Here is a 24798-nt window from a genome sequence, read left to right as displayed (position 1 = left end):
AAGGACGTGGAGAAAGAGGCACACTTATCCACTGTTGGTGGGAATGTCAAATGATACAACCACTGTGGAAGGCAGTGTGGTAGTTCCTCAGAAAGCTAAGTACAGAATTGCCATATGACCTGGCAATACCATTGCTAGGTACCTATTCAGAAGACATGAGGGCAAAGACACAAACGGACATTTGCACATCAATATTTATAGCAGCATTATTTACAATTGCCAAGAGAAGGAAATAGCACAAATGTCCATCAACAGACAAGTGGCTAAACAAGCTCTAGTATATACATATGATGGAATATTACGTAGCTGTGAGACAGAATAAAGTCATGAAGCATGTAACAACATGGATGGACCTTGAGGACATTATGCTGAGTGAAATTAGCCAGAAACTAAAGGACAAATACTGTATGGTCTCACTGATACAAACTAACATTAATGAATGAACTTGGAGAATTTCAGTTAAGAACAGAGACCATTAGGAAATAGATATAGGGTAGATATTGGGTAATTGGAGCAGAAGGGATATAGATTGTGCAACAGAACTGATTGTAAAAATTCAGAAACAGGGGGAGGGGCCAAGATGGTGGCTTAGCAATGTGCGCGTTTTAGTTCGTCCTCCAGAACAACTACTCAATAACCAGAAACACTACAGAACAGCTCCCGGAGCCACGATAGAGACCAGACACACAGCATACCCCAGTCTGGACCAGCTAGACCGGCTGTGAGTCTCTGGAACCGTGAGTTCCCCAAGCCGCAGCGGCCGGTGCCCGGCGCCCCTCCCCCACAGGCGGCTTCCCGGAGGGAAAGGAAAGACACTGTAACAGTAGCAGGGACTGAATCCAACCAAACACCAATTGTGGCATCAATAAACAAATTCTGACTACTAAAAACAGGCCCCCAGCTCAGGCGAAACTGGTCAAGGCAGAGGTTGCTTATTGGGCTAACTGAAAAAGAGGAAAGGGGACGAAATGGAGGTTTTCGTGGCTCTTTCTATGGAGGTTTGGCTGCCTCTGGATTCAGCGGTGGGACTACTCGGGCTGCAACTGCCCCAGGCATAGGCAGAAACAGACTGCTTTCAGGGCTGTCTCCTGCCTGTGCCTTCCCCAGGGGAGAGGTGAAGCCCAACTTAGGTGGAATCCCTCTCTCAAGGAATTCAGACCCCAGGGCTTGGCAATTTGAAGCCATTAAAACCAGCCTACAAACTCTCCTCTGTTTCAACCACGCCCCCAGCAGGGAGAGCCTTCCAAAGTTAAAGGAGCCACAACATCTTTTGCTGGTGGGACCCGCAGGCAGACAAGCACCACATACTGGGCAGGATAAGAAAAACAGAGCCCAGAGACTTACAGGAAAGTCATTCAACTTGCTGGGTCTCACCCTCAGGGAAAACTGAAGCAGGTGACTCCTTCCCCCTGATAGGAGGCCAGTTTAGTCTGGGAAAACCCGGGTGGAGTCTGTAATTACCTATGTAGACCCTTGTAAGGGTGGGGAGGGAAAAGGCACCTTACAAGCAGGACAAAAAACAAGAAAATAAGAACTGAAAAATTACCCTCTGTTAAACAAAACTTAAGCTAGAAGCCCAGAAAAAGCTGAACTGAAGGTCAAAGAACAGATAGACAACAAACTCATCTAGCAAGAAAACCCTAGGTAAGGTAAGTAAAAGCAATCTCCAGAATAAACTAATTAAGGTAATTAAACGTCTAGATGCCAGCAAAAAATAACAAATCATACCAGGAAATTGAAGATACAGCCCAGTCAAAGAAACAAACCAATAGTTGAAATGAGATAATGAAACAATTAATTCAAAATATACGAACAGAAATGGAAAACCTCATCAAAAACCAAATCAATGAATTGAGGGAAGACATGAAGAAGGCAAGGAATGAACAAAAAGAAGAAATGGAAAGTCTGAAAAAACAAATCACAGAACTTATGGGAATGAAAGATACAGTAGAAGAGATGAAAAAAAACAATGGAAACCTACAATGGTAGATTTCAAGAGACAGAGGTTAGCATTAGTGAACTGGAGGATGGAACATCTGAAATCCAAAAAGAAGCAGAAACTATAGGGAAAAGAATGGAAAAATATGAGCAGGGACACAGGGAACTGAATGATAATATGAAGCACACAAATATACGTGCTGTGGGTGTCGCGGAAGGAGAAGAGAAGGGAAAAGGAGGAGAAAAACTAATGGAAGAAATTATCACTGAAAATTTCCAAACTCTTATGAAAGACCTAAAATTACAGATCCAAGAAGTGCAGGGTACCCCAAGGAGAATAGATCCAAATAGATGTTCTCCAAGACACTTACTAGTCAGAATGCCAGAGGTCAAAGAGAAAGAGAGGATCTTGAAAGCAGCAAGAGAAAAGCAATCCATCACAGACAAGGGAAACCCAATAAGACTATGTGTAGATTTCTCAGCAGAAACCATGGGGGTGAGAAGACAGAGGGATGATATATTTAAATTACTAAAAGAGAAAAACTGCCAACCAAGAATTCTATACCCAGCAAAACTGTCCTTCAAAAATGAGGGAGAAATTAAAACATTTTCAGACAAAAAGTCACTAAGAGAATTTGTGACCAAGAGACCAGCTCTGCAAGAAATACTAAAGGGAGCACTAGAGACAGATATGAAAAGACAAAAGAGAGAGGTGTGGAGAAGAGTGTAGAAAGAAGGAAAATTAGATATGACATATAAAACACAAAAGGCAAAATGGTAGAGGAAAATACTACCCAAACAGTAATAACACTAAATGTTAATGGATTGAACTCCCCAATCAAAAGACATAGACTGGCAGAATGGATTAAAAAACAGGATCCTTCTATATGCTGTCTACAGGAAACACATCTTAGACCCAAAGATAAACATAGGTTGAAAGTGAAAGGTTGGGAAAAGATACTTCATGAAAATAACAACCAGAAAAGAGCAGGAGTAGCTATACTAATTTATGCCAACAAATGAGACTTCAAATTTAAAACAGTTAAAAGAGACAAAGAAGGATACTATCTACTAATAAAAGGAACAATTAAACAAGAAGACATAACAATCATAAATATTTATGCACCGAACCAGAATGCCCCAAAATACGAGAGGCAAACACTGCAAACACTGAAAAGGGAAATAGACACATCTACCATAATAGTTGGAGACTTCCATTCCCCACTCTCATCAATGGACAGAACATCCAGACAGAGGATCAATAAAGAAATAGAGAATTTGAATATTACAATAAATGAGCTAGACTTAACAGACATTTATAGGACATGACACCCCACAACAGCAGGATACACCTTTTTCTCAAGTGCTCATGGATCATTCTCAAAGATAGACCATATGCTGGGTCACAAAGCAAGTCTTAACAAATTTAAAAAGATTGAAATCATACAAAACACTTTCTCAGATCATAAAGGAATGAAGTTGGAAATCAATAATAGGCAGAGTGCCAGAAAATTCACAAATACGTGGAGGCTCAACAATACACTCTTAAACAATCAGTGGGTCAACGAAGAAATGACAGGAGAAATCAGTAAATATCTCGAGGCGAATGAAAATGACAACACAACATATCAAAGCTTATGGGATGCAGCAAAGGCAGTGCTAAGAGGGAAATTTATTGCCCTAAATGCCTATATCAAAAAAGAAGAAAGGGCAAAAATTTGGGAATTAACAGTCCACTTGGAAGAACTGGAGAAAGAACAGCAAACTAACCCCAAAGCAAGCAAAAGGAAAGAAATAAAGATTAGAGCAGAAATAAATGAAATTGAAAACATGAAAACAATTGAGAAAATCAATAAAACCAGAAGTTGGTTCTATGAGAAAATCAATAAGATTGATGGGCCCTTAGCAAGACTGGCAAAAAGAAGAGAGAGGATGCAAATAAATAAGATCAGGAATGAAAGAGGAGACATAACCACTGACCTCACAGAAATAAAGGAGGTAATAATAGGATATTATGCACAAGTTTATGCTAATAAATACAAAAATGTAGATGAAATGGACAACTTCCCAGAAAGGCATGAACAACCAACTTTGACTCAAGAAGAAATAGATAACCTCAACAAACCCATCACAAGTAAAGAAATCGAATCAGTCATTAAAAAGCTTCCCAAAAAGAAAAGTCCAGGACCAGACGACTTCACATGTGAATTCTACCAAACACTCCAGAAAGAATTAGTACCAACCCTGCTAAAACTCTTCAAAAAAATTGAAATGGAGGGAAAGCTACCTAATTCATTCTATGAAGCCAACATCACCCTCATACCAAAACCAGGCAAAGATACTACAAGAAAAGAAAACTACAGACCAATCTCTCTAATGAATATAGATGCAGAAATCCTCAACAAAATTCTAGCAAATCAAATCCAGCAACACATTAAAAGAATTATACATCATGACCAATCCAAGTAGGATTCATCCCAGGTATGCAAGGATGGTTCAACATAGGAAAATCAATGAATGTAATACACCATATCAACAAATCAAAGCAGAAAAATCACATAATCATCTCAATTGATGCAGAGAAGGCATTTGACAAGATTCAACATCCTTTCTTGTTGAAAACACTTCAAAGGATAGGAATACAAGGGAACTTCCTTAAAATGATAAAGGGAATATATGAAAAACCCACAGCTAATATCATCCTCAATGGGGAAAAATTGAAAACTTTCCCCCTAACATCAGGAACAAGACAAGGATGTCCACTATCACCACTGTTATTCAACATCGTGTTGGAAGTTCTAGCCAGAGCAATTAGACAAGAAAAAGAAATACAAGGCATCAAAATTGGAAAGGAAGAAGTAAAACTCTCACTGTTTGCAGATGATATGATACCATACATCGAAAACACTGAAAAATTCACAGCAAAACTGCTACAGCTAATAAATGAGTACAGCAAAGTGGCAGGTTACAAGATCAACATTCAAAAATCTGTAGTGTTTCTATACACTAGTAATGAACAAGCTGAGGGGGAAATCAAGAATCGAATTCCATTTACAATTGCAACTAAAAGAATAAAATACTTAGGAATAAATTTAACTAAAGAGACAAAAGACCTATACAAAGAAAACTACAAAAAACTGTTAAAAGAAATCACAGAAGACCTAAATAGATGGAAGAGCATACCGTGTTCATGGATTGGAAGACTAAATGTAGTTAAGATGTCAATCCTACCTAAATTGATTTACAGATTCAACGCAATACCAATCAAAATCCCAACAACTTACTTTTCAGAAATAGAAAAACCAATGAGCAAATTTATCTGGAAGGGCAGGGTGCCCCGAATTGCTAAAAGTATCTTGAGGAAAAAAAACGAAGCTGGAGGTCTCACGCTGCCTGACTTTAAGGCATATCATGAAGCCACAGTGGTCAAAACAGCATGGTACTGGCATAAAGATAGATATATTGACCAATGGAATCGAATAGAGTGCTCAGATATAGACCCTCTCATCTATGGACATTTGATCTTTGATAAGGCAGTCAAGTCAACTCATTTCGGACAGAACAGTCTCTTCAATAAATGGTGCCTAGAGAACTGGATATCCATATGCAAAAGAATGAAAGAGGACCCGTATCTCACACCCTATACAAAAGTTAACTCAAAATGGATCAAAGATCTAAACATTAGGTCTAAGACCATAAAACAGTTAGAGGAAAATGTAGGGAGATATCTTATAAATCTTATAATTAGAGGCAGTTTTATGGACCTTACATCTAAAGCAAGAGCACTGAAGAAAGAAAGAAAGAAATGGGAGCTCCTCAAAATTAAATACTTTTGTGCATCAAAGAACTTCATCAAGAAAGTAGAAAGACAGCTTACACAATGGGAGACAATATTTGGAAACGACATATCAGATAAAAGTCTAGTGTCCAGAATTTATAAAGAGATTGTTCAACTCAACAACAAAAAGACAGCTAATCCAATTACAAAATGGGAAAAAGACTTGAACAGACACCTCTCAGAAGAGGAAATACAAATGGCCAAAAGGCACATGAAGAGATGCTCAATGTCCTTGGCCATTAGAAAAATGCAAATCAAAACCACAATGAGATATCATCTCACACCCACCAGAATGGCCATTATCAACAAAACAGAAAATGACAAGTGCTGGAGAGGATGTGGAGAAAGAGGCAGACTTATCCACTGTTGGTGGGAATGTCAAATGATGCAACCACTGTGGAAGGCAGTTTGGCGGTTCCTCAAAAAGCTGAATATAGAGTTGCCATATGACCCAGCAATACCATTGCTAGGTATCTACTCAGAGGACTTAAGGGCAAAGACACAAACAGACACTTGCACACCAATATTTATAGCAGCATTATTTACAATTGCAAAGAGATGGAAACAGCCAGAACGTCCATCAACAGATGAGTGGCTAAACAAACTGTGGTATATACATATGGTGGAATATTACACAGCTTTAAGACAGAATAAACTTTTGAAGTATGTAACAACATGGATGGACCTTGAGAACATTATGCTGAGTGAGACTAGCCAAAAACTAAAGGACAAATACTGTATGGTCTCACTGATATGAACTGACATTAGTGAATAAACTTGGAATATGTCATTGATAACAGAGACCATCAGGAGATAGAAATAGGGCAAGATATTGGGTAATTGGAGCTGAAGGGATACAGACTGTGCAACAGGACTGGATACAAAAAGTCAGAAATGGACAGCACAATACTACCTAACTGTAATGTAATTATGTCAAAACACTGAATGAAGCTGCATGTGAGAATGATAGAGGGAGGAGGGCTGGGGACATAAATGAAATCAGAAAGAAAGATAGATGTTCAAGATAGAGATGGTATAATCTAGCAATGCCTAGAGTGTATAATAATAGTGAAATGTACAATGTATAAATTTTAAAAATATCAAAAAAATGTTTTTGCATGAGGAAGAACAAAGGAATGTCATTATTGCAGGGTGCTGAAAATAGATGATAATACTTTAAAATGTCATCTTATATGTGAGACTAAAGCAAAAAATGTTTATGTGTTACAAAATTTATATTTTGACTAGAGCACTTCCTAATATAACTCATGTAGATAGTTTGATTGAATGTCATAAGTACTTGGAATCTCAGGTAGGACATGAGATTTTGTTGGTTTGTCCAGAGTGATGCCCCGATGAATCCCAGAGTGATTCGATCAGTGAGTGGAAAACTATTTGCAAGCCCCCTTCGGGGAATGGTGAGAGTGGGGAGAAATTCAATTTCCCCAAGTTGAATTCTTGATATTCTCACAAGCAATGTGGACAACCAAAGCTATAGGCTGAGCCCCCAGTCTTGGGGTTTGTTCATATGAAACTTAACCCCACAAAGGATAGGTCAAGTCTACTTAAAATGTAGGCCTAAGAGTCACCCCCAGGAGAGCCTCTTTTGTTGCTCAGGTGTGGCCTCTCTCTCCAGCCAACATGACGAGCAGTCTCACCACCCTCCCCCTCTCTGCATGGGACATGACTCCCAGGGGTGTGGACCTTCCTGGCAATGTGGGACAGAGATCCTGGAATGAGCTGAGACTCAGCATCAAGGGACTGAGAAAAACCCTAGAATGAGCTGAGAATTAACATCAAGGGATTGAGAGAACCTTCTCGACCAAAGGGGGAAGAGTGAAATGAGACTAAGTGTCAATGGCTGAGAGATTCCAAACAGAGTCGAGAGGTTATCCTGGAGGTTATTCTTATGCATTAAGTAGATATCACCTTGTTGTTCAAGATGTAGTGGAGAGGCTGGAGGGAACTGCCTGAAAATGTAGAGCTGTGTTCCAGTAGCCATGTTTCTTGATGATGATTGAACAATGATATAGCTTTCACAATGAAACTCTGTGAATGTGAAAACCTTGTGTCTGATGCTTTTAGCTACTATATCAACAGAAGAGTAGAACATATGGAATAAAAATAAATAATAGGGGGAACAAATGTTAAAATAAATTTAGTTTGAAATGCTAGTGGTAAATGAAAGCGAGGGGTAAGGGGTATCGTATGTATAATCTTTTTTTTCTCTATTATCGTTTTATTTCTTTTTCTAAATCGATGCAAATGTTCTAAGAAATGATGAATATGCAGCTATGTGATGATATTAAGAATTACTGATTGTATATGTAGAATGGAATGATATCTTAATGTTTTGTTTGTTAATTTTTTTAATTAATAAAAAAAAGTTTAAAAAAAATTCAGAAATGGATAGCACAATACTACCTAATTGTAGCATAATAATGTTAGTACACTGAATGAAGCTGAATGTGAGAATGATAGAGGGAAGAGGGCTGAGGGCACAAATAAAACATGAAGGAAAGCTAGATGATAAAGACTGAGACCATATAATCTAGGAATGCCTAGAGTATACAATGATAGTGATTAATGTACAAATTAAAAAAATGTTTTTGCATGAGGAAGAATAAAGGAATGTCAATAATGCAGCGTTTTGAAAATAGATGGTAATTCATATTTTAAAACTTTAACTTATGTGTGAGACTAAAACAAAAAAATGTTTATTTGGTATAAAATTTATATTTTGAGTAGTGCATTTACTAATATAACGTATATGGACAGTTTAATTGAACACCACAAGTACATGGAACCTTGAATAGGGCATGAGATTTTGTAGGTTTGTCCAAAGTGATGCCCCGATAAATCCCAGAGTGATTTTAATAGTGAATTGAAAAGTATTTTCAAAGTCCCCTTGGGGGAATGGCGAGAAAGGGGGAAAATTCAACTTTCCCATGTGGAGAATTCCTGATATTCTTGCAAGCAGTGGGGACAACCAAATCAATAGGCCAAGCCCTCAATCTTGGAGTTTGTTCATATGAAATATACCTGCAAAAGACAAACTAAGCCTACTTAAAATTAGGCCTAAGAGTCACCCCCAGAGAGCCTCTTTTGTTGCTCAGATGTGGCCTCTCTCTCTCAGCCAAGATGGCAAGCAAGTTCACCGCCCTCCCCCTCTCTACATGGGACATAACTCCCAGGGGTGTAAACCTCCCTGGCAACATGGGACAGAGATTCTAGAATGAGCTGGGACTCAGCATCAAGGGATTGAGAAAACCTGCTCAACCAAAAAGGAGAAGAGAGAAATGAGACAAAATAAAAGTGTCAGTGGCTAAAAGATTTCAGAGTCAAGAGGTTATCCTGACGTATTTTATAGATATCCCCATTTTAGTTTAAGGTGTATTAGAGAGGCTAGAGGGAAGTGCCTGAAACTGTAGAGCTATGTTCCAGTAGCCATGTTTCTTGAAGATGAATGTATAATGATATAGCTTTCGCACTGTGACTATGTGATTGTAAAAACCTTGTGTCTGATGCTCCTTTTATCTACAGTATGGACAGATGAGTAAAAAATATGGATAAAAATAAATAAATAATAGGGGGAACAAATGTTAAAATAAATTGAGTAGATTGAAATACTAGTGAACAATGAAAGGGAGTGGTAAGGGGTATAAAAAACTAGGGGGAACAAAGGTTAAAATCTATTGAGTAGATGGAAATACTAGTGGTCAATGAGAGGGACGGGTAAGGAGTATAATATGTGTGAGTTTTTTTCTTTTTTCTTCTTATTTCTTTTTCTGGAGTGATGCAAATGTTCTAAAAAATGATCATGGTGATGAATATACTAGTATGTGATCATATTGTGAGCTATTGATTGCACACCATACATGGAATATTTGTATGTTAAGACTGTCCATGCTTGTTTGTTGTTTTGATTTGAAAATACAAAATAAGTTTAAAAAAAAAAGATCACTTTCCAGAAACATACAACCTCCAGATGGTCCCTAGGCCAGATAAGTCCTGAAATTCAGAGGACCCAGCCTCTCCAAGAACATCAAGTAGTTCCATCCCCCATCCCATATTATCAATACCCTGTCCCAACATGAAAATTTTAGAATGGGCATAGCCCAAATACCCCTAAAGATTGGAAGAAGGATCAAAGAAGGAGGAGGAGTTATAACACAGAGGATAGGATTTAACAAATCAGTATATATTTCTTTTTTCTTGGCTCTAGTGTTTTGAAGCAGCTAGAAGGAAAAACCTGAAAGTACAGAACTGTAACCCATACCAAACTCTGAAGTCTGTTTATAACTGCTTGTACATTTTGTTACAATGTACCTCAAAATGTATTGCTTTTTTTTGTATATATGTTATATTTCACAATTTAAAATGTTTCTAAAAAGTGAGGGAACAATTAAGACATTCCCATATAAACAACAGCTGGGGGGGGGTGGTTCACCACTAGACTGGCCCTATGAGACATGCTAAAGAAGAGTTCTGCAAGTTGAAAGGAAAGGACATCAGACAGTAGATCAAAGCCACGTGAATAAATAAAGATCTGTAGTGAGGGTAACTACATGGGTAAATATAATTGCAAGTACCTTGTATTTTTGGTTTGAAACTTCACTTTTTACTTCCTACAGGGTCTAAAGGGCAAATGTATAAAATGTAATGCAGAATTTGGACTTATAATGTATAAACAAGTAATTTGTGAAAAGTCCCATAAAGGTGGGAGAATGGAAAGGTATAGAAACATAGTGTGCATATACTATTGAAAATTTGGTATCAAAGCAAGCAAAATTATTAAAGATTTAAGATGTTAAATTTAAGCCCTATGGTAACCACTATGAAAACGCTTAAGAGACAGAAAGCAGAGTACAGGTTGCCAGGCGTAGTGGGGAGGGACAATAATGAGTTAATGCAAAATGAGTATAGAGTTTTTGTTTGGGGTGAAGGGAAGGTTCTAGTGATAGATGGTGATGTTGAGGGTACTAAAATGTTGTGAATGTGATTAATCTCACTGAATGGTATGCTTCGGAGGTGCTGGGATATTCGGAAGACTTATGTTGTATATATGTTTCCACAGGTTAAAAATAAAGGAAGAAAGAAAAACTAAAGAGATAATATCATATAAAGCAATACATAATAATAGAAGGGATCAAAAAATGGAGGAGAAAATGATCAAAAGGATATTATTGGGACATAAGAAAAAACTGGAATATAAAATATATGTTTTATATCACTGATAAATTTCTTGAACTTGATAACTGCACTTAAGGTGATTACATAAATTAACATCTTCGTTTGTAGGAAATGTACATGGAGTTTGTGCTGGTTTGAAACTGTTGTGTACCCTAAAAAAGCCATATTCCTTAATTCTCATTCAATATTGCTGGGTAGGATCCTTTTGATTAAGTTGTTCTCCATGGCAGTGTGATCCACCCAATTGTGGGTGGGACCTATAGTTTGGGTGGTTTCCATGGAGATATGTCTCCACCCACTCAAGGTGGGGTTGCTTACTGGAGCCCTTTAAGAGGGAACCACTTTGGAAAAAGCTTCAGAAGCAATATAGCCCACGCAGCCAGAGACCTTTGGAGATGCCGAAGGAAAACACCCTTGGGCGATCCTTTCGAAACAAGAAGCCTGCAGAAAAGGCTAGCAGATGTTGCCATATGCCTTTCCAGCTGAGAGAAAAACCCCAAACATTATCAGCCTTCTTGAGGCAAGATATCTTTCCACAGATACCTTAGTTTGGACATTTTTATAGCCTTGCCTTAATTTGGACATTTTCACAGCCTTAGAACTATAAACTTGCAACTTAATAAATTCCCTTTTAAAAAGTCCACTCTGTATCTGGTATATTGCATTCTGGCAGTTTTTACAAACTAAAACGCTAATCTAACATAGCAGCAGTTTAAAGAAGAATAATCACATGACCACATAAGTTCATAGGAAAAAGGCATTTGAAAAATTCAACATTCATTTATGATAAAAATTCTCAGGAAACTAGTAACACAAAGGAACATTCTGAACCTGATAAAAGGCATCTACAAAATACTAGAGAGAATATCAAATTGAATGTTAAAGTCTGGATGCTTTTCCCTAAGATCAAAAACAAGGCCAGTATATATACTCTCACGACCTCATTCAATAATTCAATATTATACTAAAAATTTTAGCCAGTGCAGTAATATAAGAAAAAAAGAAATAAAAGGTATACTGAGGGCAGGCCACTGTGGCTCAGCAGGCAGAGTTCTCGCCTGCCATGCCAGACACCGGGGTTCAATTCCCAGTCCCTGCCCATGCAAAGAAAAAAAAAAGGCATACTGATTAAAAAGAAAAAGGTAAACTTGTCTCCATTTATGGAAAAAATAATTTGTGTATATAGAAAATTCTAAGGAATCTACAAATTCCTGTAACTAATAAGGGAATTTAGCAAGATCACAAGAAATACAAGGTCAAAAAATAAAAATCAGTGACATTTCTATATACCAGCAATGAAAACTGTAAACTGAAGTTTTAAAAGTAATACTATTTACCATAGCTTTTTAAAAATGAAAGATTTAAGTCTAACAAAACATGTACAGAATCCGTATCTGAAAATTACCAAATGTTGATAAAATAAAGACCTAAATAAATGGAAAGGCCTACCATATTGGAGAACTGACATTTTACTATTGACATAGTAAAATGTTAATTGACATAGTAAAATGTCAATTCTCCCCAAATTGATCTAGAGGTATAATACAATTCCTATCAAAATCCTAGCAGAATTTTTTTTAGATATAGACAAGTTTATTCTAAAATTTATATGAAAAGGCAAAGGAACAAGAAGAGTCAAAACAATTTCGATAAAGTAGAATAACATTATCAGAACCACACTATTGAATCTCAAGTTGCAGTAACGAAGACAGTGTCATACTGGTGAAAGGATGTACTGATCAATAGAACGCAGCAAAATCCAGAAATAGGTCCATATATACTGCCAATTGATATTTTACAAAACTGTAAAGGTAATTCAATGAAGAAAGGACAGTACATTCCACAAATGTTGGTATAATAACTAGAAATCCATATACAAAATAGTAAACTTCAATCTATTCCTCATAATTCACAAAAATTAATTCAAGTAGGTCATAGATTTAAATATTTGTAAAACCTTAAACTATAAAACTTATAGAATAGGAGAAAATCTTCATAACCTAGTCTTAGGCAAAGAGTTATTAGACATAACAACAAAAGTACAAGAAATAATTTATAAATTGGACACTATCAAAAATAAAAATTCTTGCTCTTGAGCAAAACTATTGGGCGGGCCGCGGTGGCTCAGCGGGCAAAGTGCTTGCCTGCTATGCCGGAGGACCTCGGTTCGATTCCCGGCCCCAGCCCATGTAACGAAAACGGAGAAACAAAATACAATAAAACAAGAAAATGTTTAAAAGATGTTTCCCTTTCTTCCTCTCTTCCTTCCTTCTATCCTTCCTTCCTTCTCTCTGTCTTTCCTTTAAAAAAAAAAAAAAAAAAAAAAAAAAAAAAAAAACTATTGATGCCATGCTCGCCATGTGCCCTTCCACCCTTCTCACTTGAGAGAGAAACCCTGAACTTCATCGGCCTTCTTGAACCAAGGTATCTTTCCCTGGATGGATGCCTTTGATTAGACATTTCTATAAACTTGTTTTAATTGGGACATTTTCTCAGCCTGAGAACTATAAATTAGCATCTGACTAAATTCCCCTTTTTAAAAGCCATTCCGTTTCTGGTATGTTGCATTTTGGCAGCTAGCAAACTAGAACAACTACACAGAGAATGAAAAGCCAAGCCATAGCACGGAAGAAAATATTTGCAAACCACGTACCTGACTAAGGATTTGAACCCAGGGTGTATAAAGAATTCTCAAAACTCAAAAGTAAAAAAAACAAACAATCCAATTTAAAAATGGCAAAAGACTTTTGAACAGATACTTCACCGAAGAGGATATACAAAAATAAATAAACATATAAAAAGATGTTCAACATCACATTGCTACCTATGATAACCTGACAAACCCCAACCAGGACCATTCCAGTCAATTCCAAAGAACACCTAGGGCAATACATAATAATCCACAAGGGTTCCATGCGCTAGAGAAACTTTCCAGAAACCTACAACCTCCAGATGGGTCCCTGGACCAGATAAGCCCTGAAACCTAGCCCAGCCTCTCCAGAACATCAGATAGTTCCATCTTCCTAACCCATATTAGCGACAGACCCTTTCAACATGAAAAAGTTAGAATGTGCATAGCCCAAACACCCCTAAAGAGAAGGGATAGAAAGATCAAAGGTGAGGGCGGTGTTATACAGAGAAGATAGGATTTAACAAATGAATATGATAGCTGAATCATTAAATTGATATCGCTTTTAGTTTCCAGTATCTTAGAGCAGCTAGAAGTAAAGCCCTAAAATTGTGGAATTGTAACCCATGCCAAACTCTGAAATTTGTTCTACAACTAATTATGGTGCTGTGCTTTGAAATTTATTGCTTTCTTGTATATGTGTTATTTTTCACACAAAAAGTCAATTGTGATGATAAAAAAAATATTTATGCCTTCTAACTTCCTATGTTCTGGAGCAGCTAGAAGGAAAAATCTGAGAGGATGGTATATTAGCCCATGACAAACTCTGGGATCTGTCCTGTAACTACTTGTTGAAGAGTGCTTTGAAAACTATTACTTTTTTATTTCTTTGCTTTGTACATATATGTTATATTATACAATAAAAAAGTTAAAAACATAAAAAGATGCTCAACATCATTAGCTGTCAGGGAAATGCAAATTAAAACACGATGAGATACCACTACATAGCTAATAGTATGACTAAAGTAAAAAATCCTGACAGTACAAAATGTTGGCAGGAATGAAAAACCACTGGAATTCCTGTACATTGCTGGTGGGAACACAAAATGGTTCAACCAACTTCCAGAGAAGATGGCGGCTTAGTAAGATGCGCGGGTCTTAGTTCCTCCTCCAGAACAGCTACTAGGGGAGTAGAAACGATACAGAACAGCTCCCGGAGCCACGACAGAGATCAAGAAGACAGCGTACCCCATTCTGGAATGGGTGACTGGCTGGGAGAACCCGCTCCGCTGAGATCGCCGAGGGGCGCGGGCTTCCCCGGGGCGGCAGGCGGCCGGAGTCCCTCCCTCCCTCCTTCCCAGGCCGGCTGGGAGAATTGAACAGGTGGTCCCCTCAAGCCGCGGCGGCTGGCGCCCACCCCACGCACAGCCCCCCGGACCAGCTGGGAGAATTGGATCGGAGATCCCCAGGCCACGGAGAAAAGGTGACCGGGGTCCCTTCCAAACACGTGGCTTCCTTGTCCGGCTGGGAACGGTGCACTCCCCTGGGCCGCGGCGGCTGGCGCCCTCCCGGCACGCTTGGCGCCCCGGGCCGGCTAGGAGATTCGGACGGGCACTCTCCCGGGCTGCGGCGGCCAGCGACCCTCCCCGCGTTCGGATCCCCGAGCCGGCTGGGAGATTCAGATTGGCACTCTTCCAAGCCGCTTCAGCTGGCGAACCTCCACCACGGCGAGAGTTTTCCAAAGTTAAAGGACCCACAGCACCTTTTACTGGTGGGACCTGCAGACAAACGAGTGCCACGAGCGCCACCTACTGGGCAGGATAAGAAAAACAGAACCTAGAGATTTCACAGAAAAATCTTTCAACCTGTTGGGTCCAACACCCAGGGAAATCTGACTAAATGCCCAGACGCCAGCAGAAGATAACGGATCACGCTCAGAAAATTGAAAATATGGCCCAGTCAAAGGAACAAACCAATAGTTCAAATGAGATACAGGAGCTGAGACAACTAATGTTGAATATACGAACAGAAATGGAAAACCTCTTCAAAAACCAAATCGATAAATTGAGGGAGGACATGAAGAAGACATCGGCTGAACAAAAAGAAGAAAGAGAAAAACTGAAAAAACAAATCAAAGAACTTATGGAAGTGAAGGACAAAGTAGAAAAGATGGAAAAAACCAATGGATACCTACAATGGTAGATTTAAAGAGACAGAAGATAGAATTAGTGATTTGGAGGATGGAACATCTGAATTCCAAAAAGAAACAGAAACTATCGGGAAAAGAATGGAAAAATTTGAACAGGGCATCAGGGAACTGAAGGACAATATGAAGCGCACAAATATACATGTTGTGGGTGTCCCAGAAGGAGAAGAGAAGGGAAAAGGAGGAGAAAAACTAATGGAAAAAATTATCACTGAAAATTTCCCAACTCTTATGAAAGACCTAAAATTACAGATCCAAGAAGTGCAGTGCACCCCAAAGAGAATAGACCCAAATAGGCGTTCTCCAAGACACTTACTAGTTAGAATGCCAGAGGTCAAAGAGAAACAGAGGATCTTGAAAGCAGCAAGAGAAAAACAATCCATCACATACAAGGGAAACCCAATAAGACTATGTGTAGATTTCTCAGCAGAAACCATGGAAGCTAGAAGACAGTGGGATGATATATTTAAATTACTAAAAGAGAAAAACTGCCAATCAAGACTTCTATATCCAGCAAAATTGTCCTTCAAAAATGAGGGAGAAATTAAAATATTTTCAGACAAAAAGTCACTGAGAGAATTTGTGACCAAGAGACCAGCTTTGCAAGAAATACTAAAGGGAGCACCAGAGTCAGATACGAAAAGACAGAAGAGAGAGGTATGGAGAAGAGTGTAGAAAGAACGAAAATCAGATATGATATATAATACAAAAGGCAAAACGGTAGAGGAAAATATTATCCAAACAGTAATAACACTAAATGTTAATGGACTGAATTCCCCAATCAAAAGACATAGACTGGCAGAATGGATTAAAACACAGGATCCTTCTATATGCTGTCTACAGGAAACACATCTTAGACCCAAAGATAAACATAGGTTGAAAGTGAAAGTTTGGGAAAAGATATTTCATGCAAATAACAACCAGAAAAGAGCAGGAGTAGCTATACTAATATCCAACAAATTAGACTTCAAATGTAAAACAGTTAAAAGAGACAAAGAAGGACACTATCTACTAATAAAAGAAACAATTAAACAAGAAGACATAACAATCATAAATATTTATGCACCGAACCGGAATGCCCCTAAATACGTGAGGAATACACTGCAAACACTGAGAAGGGAAATAGACACATATACCATAATAGTTGGAGACTTCAATTCCCCACTCTCATTAATGGACAGAACATCTAGACAGAGGATCAATAAAGAATTAGAGAATCTGAATATTACTATAAATGAGCTAGACTTAACAGACATTTATAGGACATTACATCCCACAACAGCAGGATACACCTTTTCCTCAAGAGCTCATGGATCATTCTCAAAGATAGACCATATGCTGGGTCACAAAGCAAGTCTTAACAAATTTAAAAAGATAGAAATCATACACAACGCTTTCTCGGATCATAAAGGAATGAAGTTGGAAATCAATAATAGGTGGAGCGCCAGAAAATTCACAAATACGTGGAGGCTCAACAACACACTCTTAAACAACCAGTGGGTCAAAGAAGAAATTGCAAGAGAAATTAGTAAATACCTCGAGGCGAATGAAAACGAAAACACAACATATCAAAACTTATGGGACGCAGCAAAGGCAGTGCTAAGAGGGAAATTTATTGCCCTAAATGCCTATATCAGAAAAGAAGAAAAGGCAAAAATTCAGGAATTAACTGTCCACTTGGAAGAACTGGAGAAAGAACAGCAAACTAATCCCAAAGCAAGCAAAAGGAAAGAAATAACAAAGATTAGAGCAGAAATAAATGAAATTGAAAACATGACAACAACAGAGAAAATCAATAAGACCAGAAGTTGGTTCTATGAGAAAATCAATAAGATTGATGGGCCCTTAGCAAGATTGACAAAAAGAAGAAGAGAGAGGATGCAAATAAATAAGATCAGAAATGGAAGAGGAGACATAACTACTGACCTCACAGAAATAAAGGAGGTAATAACAGGATACTATGAACAACTTTACGCTAATAAATACAACAATTTAGATGAAATGGACGGGTTCCTGGAAAGACATGAACAACCAACTTTGACTCAAGAAGAAATAGATGACCTCAACAAACCAATCACAAGTAAAGAAATTGAATCAGTCATTCAAAAGCTTCCCAAAAAGAAAAGTCCAGGACCAGACAGCTTCACATGTGAATTCTACCAAATATTCCAGAAAGAATTAGTACCAACTCTCCTCAAACTCTTCAAAATAATCGAAGTGGAGGGAAAACTACCTAATTCATTCTATGAAGCCAACATCACCCTCATACCAAAACCAGGCAAAGATATTACAAAAAATGAAAACTACAGACCAATCTCTCTAATGAATATAGATGCAAAAATCCTCAATAAAATTCTAGCAAATCGTATCCAACAACATATTAAAAGAATCATACATTATGACCAAGTAGGATTCATCCCAGGTATGCAAGGATGGTTCAACATAAGAAAATCAATTAATGTAATACACCATATCAACAAATCAAAGCAGAAAAATCACATGATCATCTCAATTGATGCAGAGAAGGCATTTGACAAGATTCAACATCCTTTCCTGTTGAAAACACTTCAAAAGATAGGAATACAAGGGAACCTCCTTAAAATGATAGAGGGAATATATGAAAAAACCACAGCTAATATCATCCTCAATGGGGAAAAATTGAAAACTTTCCCCCTAACATCAGGAACAAGACAAGGATGTTCACTATCACCACTATTATTCAACATTGTGTTGGAGGTTCTAGTCAGAGCAATTAGACAAGAAAAAGAAATACAAGGCATCAAAATTGGAAAGGAAGAAGTAAAACTCTCACTGTTTGCAGACGATATGATACTATACGTCGAAAACCCGGAAAAATCCACAACAAAACTACTAGAGCTAATAAATGAGTACAGCACAGTAGCAGGTTACAAGATCAACATTCAAAAATCTGTAGCATTTCTATACACTAGTAATGAACAAGCTGAGGGGGAAATCAAGAAATGAATCCCATTTACAATTGCAACTAAAAGAATAAAATACTTAGGAATAAATTTAACTAGAGAGACAAAAGACCTATACAAAGAAAACTACAAGAAACTGTTAAAAGAAATCACAGAAGACCTAAATAGATGGAAGGGCATACCATGTTCATGGATTGGAAGACTAAATATAGTTAAGATGTCAATCCTACCTAAATTGATTTACAGATTCAACGCAATACCAATCAAAATCCCAACAACTTACTTTTCAGAAATAGAAAAACCAATGAGCAAATTTATCTGGAAGGGCAGGGTGCCCCGAATTGCTAAAAACATCTTGAGGAAAAAAAACGAAGCTGGAGGTCTCACGCTGCCGGACTTTAAGGCATATTATGAAGCCACAGTGGTCAAAACAGCACGGTATTGGCATAAAGATAGATATATCAACCAATGGAATCGAATAGAGTGCTCAGATATAGACCCTCTCATCTATGGACATTTCATCTTTGATAAGGCAGTCAAGCCAATTCACCTGGGAAAGAACAGTCTCTTCAATAAATGGTGCCTAGAGGACTGGATATCCATATGCAAAAGAATGAAAGAAGACCCGTATCTCACACCCTATACAAAAGTTAACTCAAAATGGATCAAAGATCTAAACACTAGGTCTAAGACCATAAAACAGTTAGAGGAAAATGTAGGGAGATATCTTATGAAACCTACAATTGGAGGCGGTTTTATGGACCTTAAACCTAAAGCAAGAGCACTGAAGAAGGAAATAAATAAATGGGAGCTCCTCAAAATTTAACACTTTTGTGCATCAAAGAATTTCATCAAGAAAGTAGAAAGACAGCCTACACAATGGGAGACAATATTTGGAAATGACATATCAGATAAAGGTCTAGTATCCAGAATTTATAAAGAGATTGTCCAACTCAACAACAAAAAGACAGCTAATCCAATTACAAAATGGGAAAAAGATTTGAACAGACACCTCTCAGAAGAGGAATACAAATGGCCAAAAGGCACATGAAGAGATGCTCAATGTCCCTGGCCATTAGAGAAATGCAAATCAAAACCACAATGAGATATCATCTCACACCCACCAGAATGGCCATTATCAACAAAACAGAAAATGACAAGTGCTGGAGAGGATGCGGAGAAAGAGGCACACTTATCCACTGTTGGTGGGAATGTCAAATGGTGCAACCACTGTGGAAGGCAGTTTGGCGGTTCCTCAAAAAGCTGAATATAGAATTGCCATACGACCCAGCAATACCATTGCTGGGAATCTACTCAAAGGACTTAAGGGCAAAGACACAAACGGACATTTGCACACCAATGTTTATAGCAGCGTTATTTACAATTGCAAAGAGATGGAAACAGTCAAAATGTCCATCAACAGACGAGTGGCTAAACAAACTGTGGTATATACATATGATGGAATATTATGCAGCTTTAAGACAGAATAAACTTATGAAGCATGTAATAACATGGATGGACCTAGAGAACATTATGCTGAGTGAGTCTAGCCAAAAACTAAAGGACAAATACTGCATGGTCCCACTGATGTGACCCGACATTCGAGAATAAACTTGGAATATGTCATTGGTAACAGAGACCAGCAGGAGTTAGAAACAGGGTAAGATAATGGGTAATTGGAGCTGAAGGGATACAGACTGTGCAACAGGACTAGATACAAAAACTCAAAAATGGACAGCACAATAATACCTAATTGTAAAGTAATCATGTTAAAACACTGAATGAAGCTGCATCTGAGCAATAGGTTTTTTTTTGTCTGTCTGTTTTTTTTTACTATTATTATTATTTTTATTTTTTCTCTATATTAACATTCTATATCTTTTTCTGTTGTTTTGCTAGTTCTTTTCCTTAATCAATGCAAATGTACTAATAAATGATGATCATGCGTCTATTTGATGATGTCAAGAATTACTGATTGCATATGTAGAACGGAATGATTTCTAAATGTTGTGTTAATTTCTTTTTTTTCTTTAATTAATTAAAAAATGTTAAAAAAATGGTTCAACCACTCTGAAAGACAATTTGACAGAGTCTTAAAAAGTTAAGTATACACTTACTATATGACTCAGAAACCCAATATTTACTCTAAAGAAATGAAAATGTATGATCACACAAAGACCTGTGCATGAATATTTATAAAGCAGCTCCACTCATAATTGCCCAATATTGGAAAGAACCCAAATGCTTTTCACTGGGTAAATGGATAAACAAGCTGTGGTACATTCATATCATGGAATACTACTCAGAAATAAAAAGGAATGAAATCTTGATATGCAACAACTTCAATGAATTTCCAGGGAATTATGCTGTGGGAAAAAATCCAATCCCAAAAGGTCACATACTGTATGAATCCATTTACATAACATTCTTGAAATGACACAATTGTAGAAATGGAGAGCAGATTAGTGTCCTAGGAAAGGGATAAGGAATGGGGTTTAAGAATGGGAATGAAAAGAAAGGACAGTGGGTGTGGCTATAAAAGGGCAATATAAGACACCCTGTTACAGAACTGTTCTGTATCCTGACCATATCTATGTCAATATCCTAATTGTGATGTTGTACTATAGTTTTGTTAGATGTTACCACTGGGGGAAACTGGGTAAGGGTTACATGGACTCTCTCTGTATTATTCATACAACTGCATGTCCCAAAATAAAACAGGTAATTAAAAAAAATTACATATCATATGACTCCATTTTTAAGAAAGCAAAACTCTATCAACTCAGAATAGATCTGACTGCCAGAAGTCACAAGAGGGGTGGGTAGGATATGACTACAAAGGGTAGCATGAGGCAGTCTTTTGAGGTAATAGAACTATTCTCTAACCATGCTAACTTATTGAACTGTACAACAACAAAATCAATTTTATTGTATATTAATTTTTAAAAAAATTAAAGTGAAAGGAAAAATAAGATACAGTGGGCCAAATAAGATGCCAAAGTCCAACTGAGAAAATTAATTCAGCAAAATCATTTGAAAGACAGGCAGTTTCCCTAAGATATTTCATTCTTAGATTCCATCTTGACATTATGTGCCCAGCTCATTGAGGAATGTTATAAGCAATACTTGCAGGAAAGCAACAACTGCACTTAACACAACAGTGAAGGCAATTCCACCATCCACATGAAGACTGGCAAAAAAAAAAATGTCTTTAAACTAAATTCCAGGAAATCTTTACATCCTCTGAGGACTTGGTATGCTCTCCCCTGAAGGGTAAATGTGAGCCATGTTACTGGTGACATTCCCCTTTTTGCTATGGCTGCCAGAAGGCTCAAATAATTTCTATTTTCTACAAGATATTCCTATATATCCCATAACATTCACAATAAAATAGAGGCAGATACAGTCGGACAATATACATACCTGGGACTTGGCCATTTCTCGCTTTTTTTGGGAAAGGGAAGACATGGGTGAAGGCTGAGCTGGAATTAGGGGAGAAGAGAACACATGAGAGACCCCATGAGGCTTTCAATGCCCCCAAATTACCTGCCCAGAAAAACTGTTACACTATCTGGATATGAGGCTGCTCTGTGGAAGAGCTTGGCCAACCATGTGGTTTTAACAATAACTTTTCCTCATGTGAACATTGAACACAAAAGATTTCATTTTAAAAATTTTATACATGGGTACTGACTTAGAAATTGTATTTCTAGGTATTTTCCTTAATGAAATACTTTATCATAATGGATCATACACAATTCTCTGTAAGTGCTATCATCCCAACATTGATTTCAACAACTAATTTAAAAGATTTTATATGACCCATAATAAGGAATTAATAAAAAAAATACAAGGGATGAAATATGATGCAGCTGCTAAAACTAATGTTGTTTGGAACTGTACACTTATTACCTGGGCACTTTTCTGTATATACATCACCATTTAAAGTTTTTTAAAACGTTACAGAAAAAATGTTTAAGGTGAACTACATTAACCTTCTAAATGGGAAAAAAGTAGGCTATAAAACCACAAGAAAACTATATGTTTAACATTTAAGAACACATACCCCTAAAAATTCTCTAGGAACACTACAAAAAAGTCTAAGAACAGAAATATAAATGGGGGTAAGGAGGCGAAATTTGTTCCTCTTGACTTTCTTTTCTGTTATTTCCTAATTAGTCTAGAATTAAAATGTTAATTATTTGTTAAACATCAAAAGCCTGATTTTTAAAACTACCTATTATTCTAATGAAGGTTTTTAAATAAACTTTTCATTTTGAAATAATTTCAACTTACAAACAGCTGCAGAAATAATACAAAATCCATATGGAGAACTTCAGTATACACCCCCTGGTACCCAAATCCACCAACTTTTAACATTTAGCCAACTTTTAACATTTTGCAGTATAATTCTATCTATCCACCCATCTATCTGTCTATTTTGTATTTATCTATTTGTCTATATTTGAGAATAGGGTGTATTCTGTCTATCTACCTATCTATTCATTTGTCTATTCGTCTATATTTGAGAGCAGGTTGTACAAATCATGCTCCTTGAACACTTAATACTGCCACGTACTATTCCTAAGGACAAGGATATTCACTTATATAACCATGTTAAGTATATCAAGTTCAATAAATTTAACGCTGATATAATGCTTACAGTCTACATTCCAATTTTTTCATATGTCCCAATAATGCATTTTCTCTTCCATTATTAGACTCAGTATCATATATTGATCCAGATCATACATTGCATTTAGTTGTTATTGTCTTTTAGTCTCTTTTTTTTAATTGTGGAAACATATATACAACATGAACTTTTCAATTTTAACCATTCCCCAAGCATACAATTCAGTGAGATTAATCACATTTACCATGACCACATTATAGCCCTCACCACCATCCATTACCAGGACTTTCCCATCACTCAAACAGAAATCCTACAGCCATCGTGCATTAACTCTCCAGTCCCCTGCACCCCTCCCCCACCTGTACACTACTTTGTCTCTATGGATTTGCATATCCTATTTCATATATGTAGAATCACACAGTTTTGTGTCTGATTTATTTCAGTCAACATGATGTCTTCAAGGTTCATCCATTCAGTATCATGTATCAGAACTTCATTCTATCCTAATGAAGTTTTAATCCCCATTTCCCTGAGAGCCCCCTGCACCAGGCACAGCTCACCCATCCCAGGCCCAAAACTTTGGGAGGGGCCGCTAGTCAGCTGAGTCCTTTCAGGTGCTGCTACTTTCTCACCTCACAGACGCTGTCTCGCCCAGGAACTGGATGGAGGACTTCAGATGCAGATTCACTTCAGCTGGCGCATTCACACCTGTTCCCTCTTCCCGAGTTGGGCAGCGGGAGGGGGCAGAAGGGGAGACCGGGCAAGGGGTGCTAAGGAGGGGCCAGCGGCCTGGGGGTGCGGTTGAACCCTTAGCGCAGGTCCCTGTGCTGGAAAATGTGTAAAATTCAAAAGTCAACAAGCCCTATTCAATTCTGACTATCCCCCTAACTTTGTCCACCATTGAGCCCATAGATCCTTCCCACTCACTGACTTCCCAATCTTCCATCACTCGCTCCACAAATCCCCACATCAATGTCATCCACAACCCCCTACCTCATTCCCAGTAACTCCCCATCATTCAGCCCAAGACCCCTTGTACTCGCCCCCTCAACCTCGCTCTCTCTCAACATCAGATTTTCTGCTCCCTGCAGAGGCCACCGTTACAAGAACTGTCCCCGAGAAGCACTTCCGCTTCGGGACTGACTCTCTGGCACCGCAGCCTAAGGGTTTGCCGCGGCCCTTTCTGCGCACGCTCAGTGGTGGCTTTGAGCCTGCATCTGCCAGAAGTCAACAGGAGGCCCCACCCCTCTGCTCTGCCAACCGCTAAAGTTACGGGAGCAGCTGCCAGGCGTGGAGGGAAGATGGCTGCACTATGCGTCACTGTTCTGAGGCAAGATGGCCGCGCCCAGAGTGTTTCTTCCCCTCGAGGGCGGCCATGTTGAGGTGGTGCTCAGTTTGTTCCGTGCAGCCGATCATTTC

General features: G+C 38.0%; 1 protein-coding gene across 1 annotated transcript in view; it reads right to left on the bottom strand.

Moving 5' to 3' along the window:
- Positions 1-24798, bottom strand: part of ZNF182 (zinc finger protein 182) — a 108667-nt gene that overhangs the window by 56913 nt on the left and 26956 nt on the right. Inside the window, exons 6-7 of the mRNA XM_077146076.1 lie at positions 24012-24206; positions 22170-22228 (exon numbers count right to left, since the gene is read on the bottom strand). Of these exons, the coding sequence (XP_077002191.1) occupies positions 22170-22228; positions 24012-24206 (254 nt within the window). The remainder of the gene's footprint in view (positions 1-22169; positions 22229-24011; positions 24207-24798) is intronic.

Source organism: Tamandua tetradactyla, chromosome X (genome assembly GCF_023851605.1).
Source record: "Tamandua tetradactyla isolate mTamTet1 chromosome X, mTamTet1.pri, whole genome shotgun sequence".
NCBI lineage: Eukaryota > Metazoa > Chordata > Mammalia > Pilosa > Myrmecophagidae > Tamandua > Tamandua tetradactyla.
The sequence above is the reverse complement of the archived record's forward strand: the minus strand, read 5'-3'. Positions and strand labels throughout refer to the sequence as shown.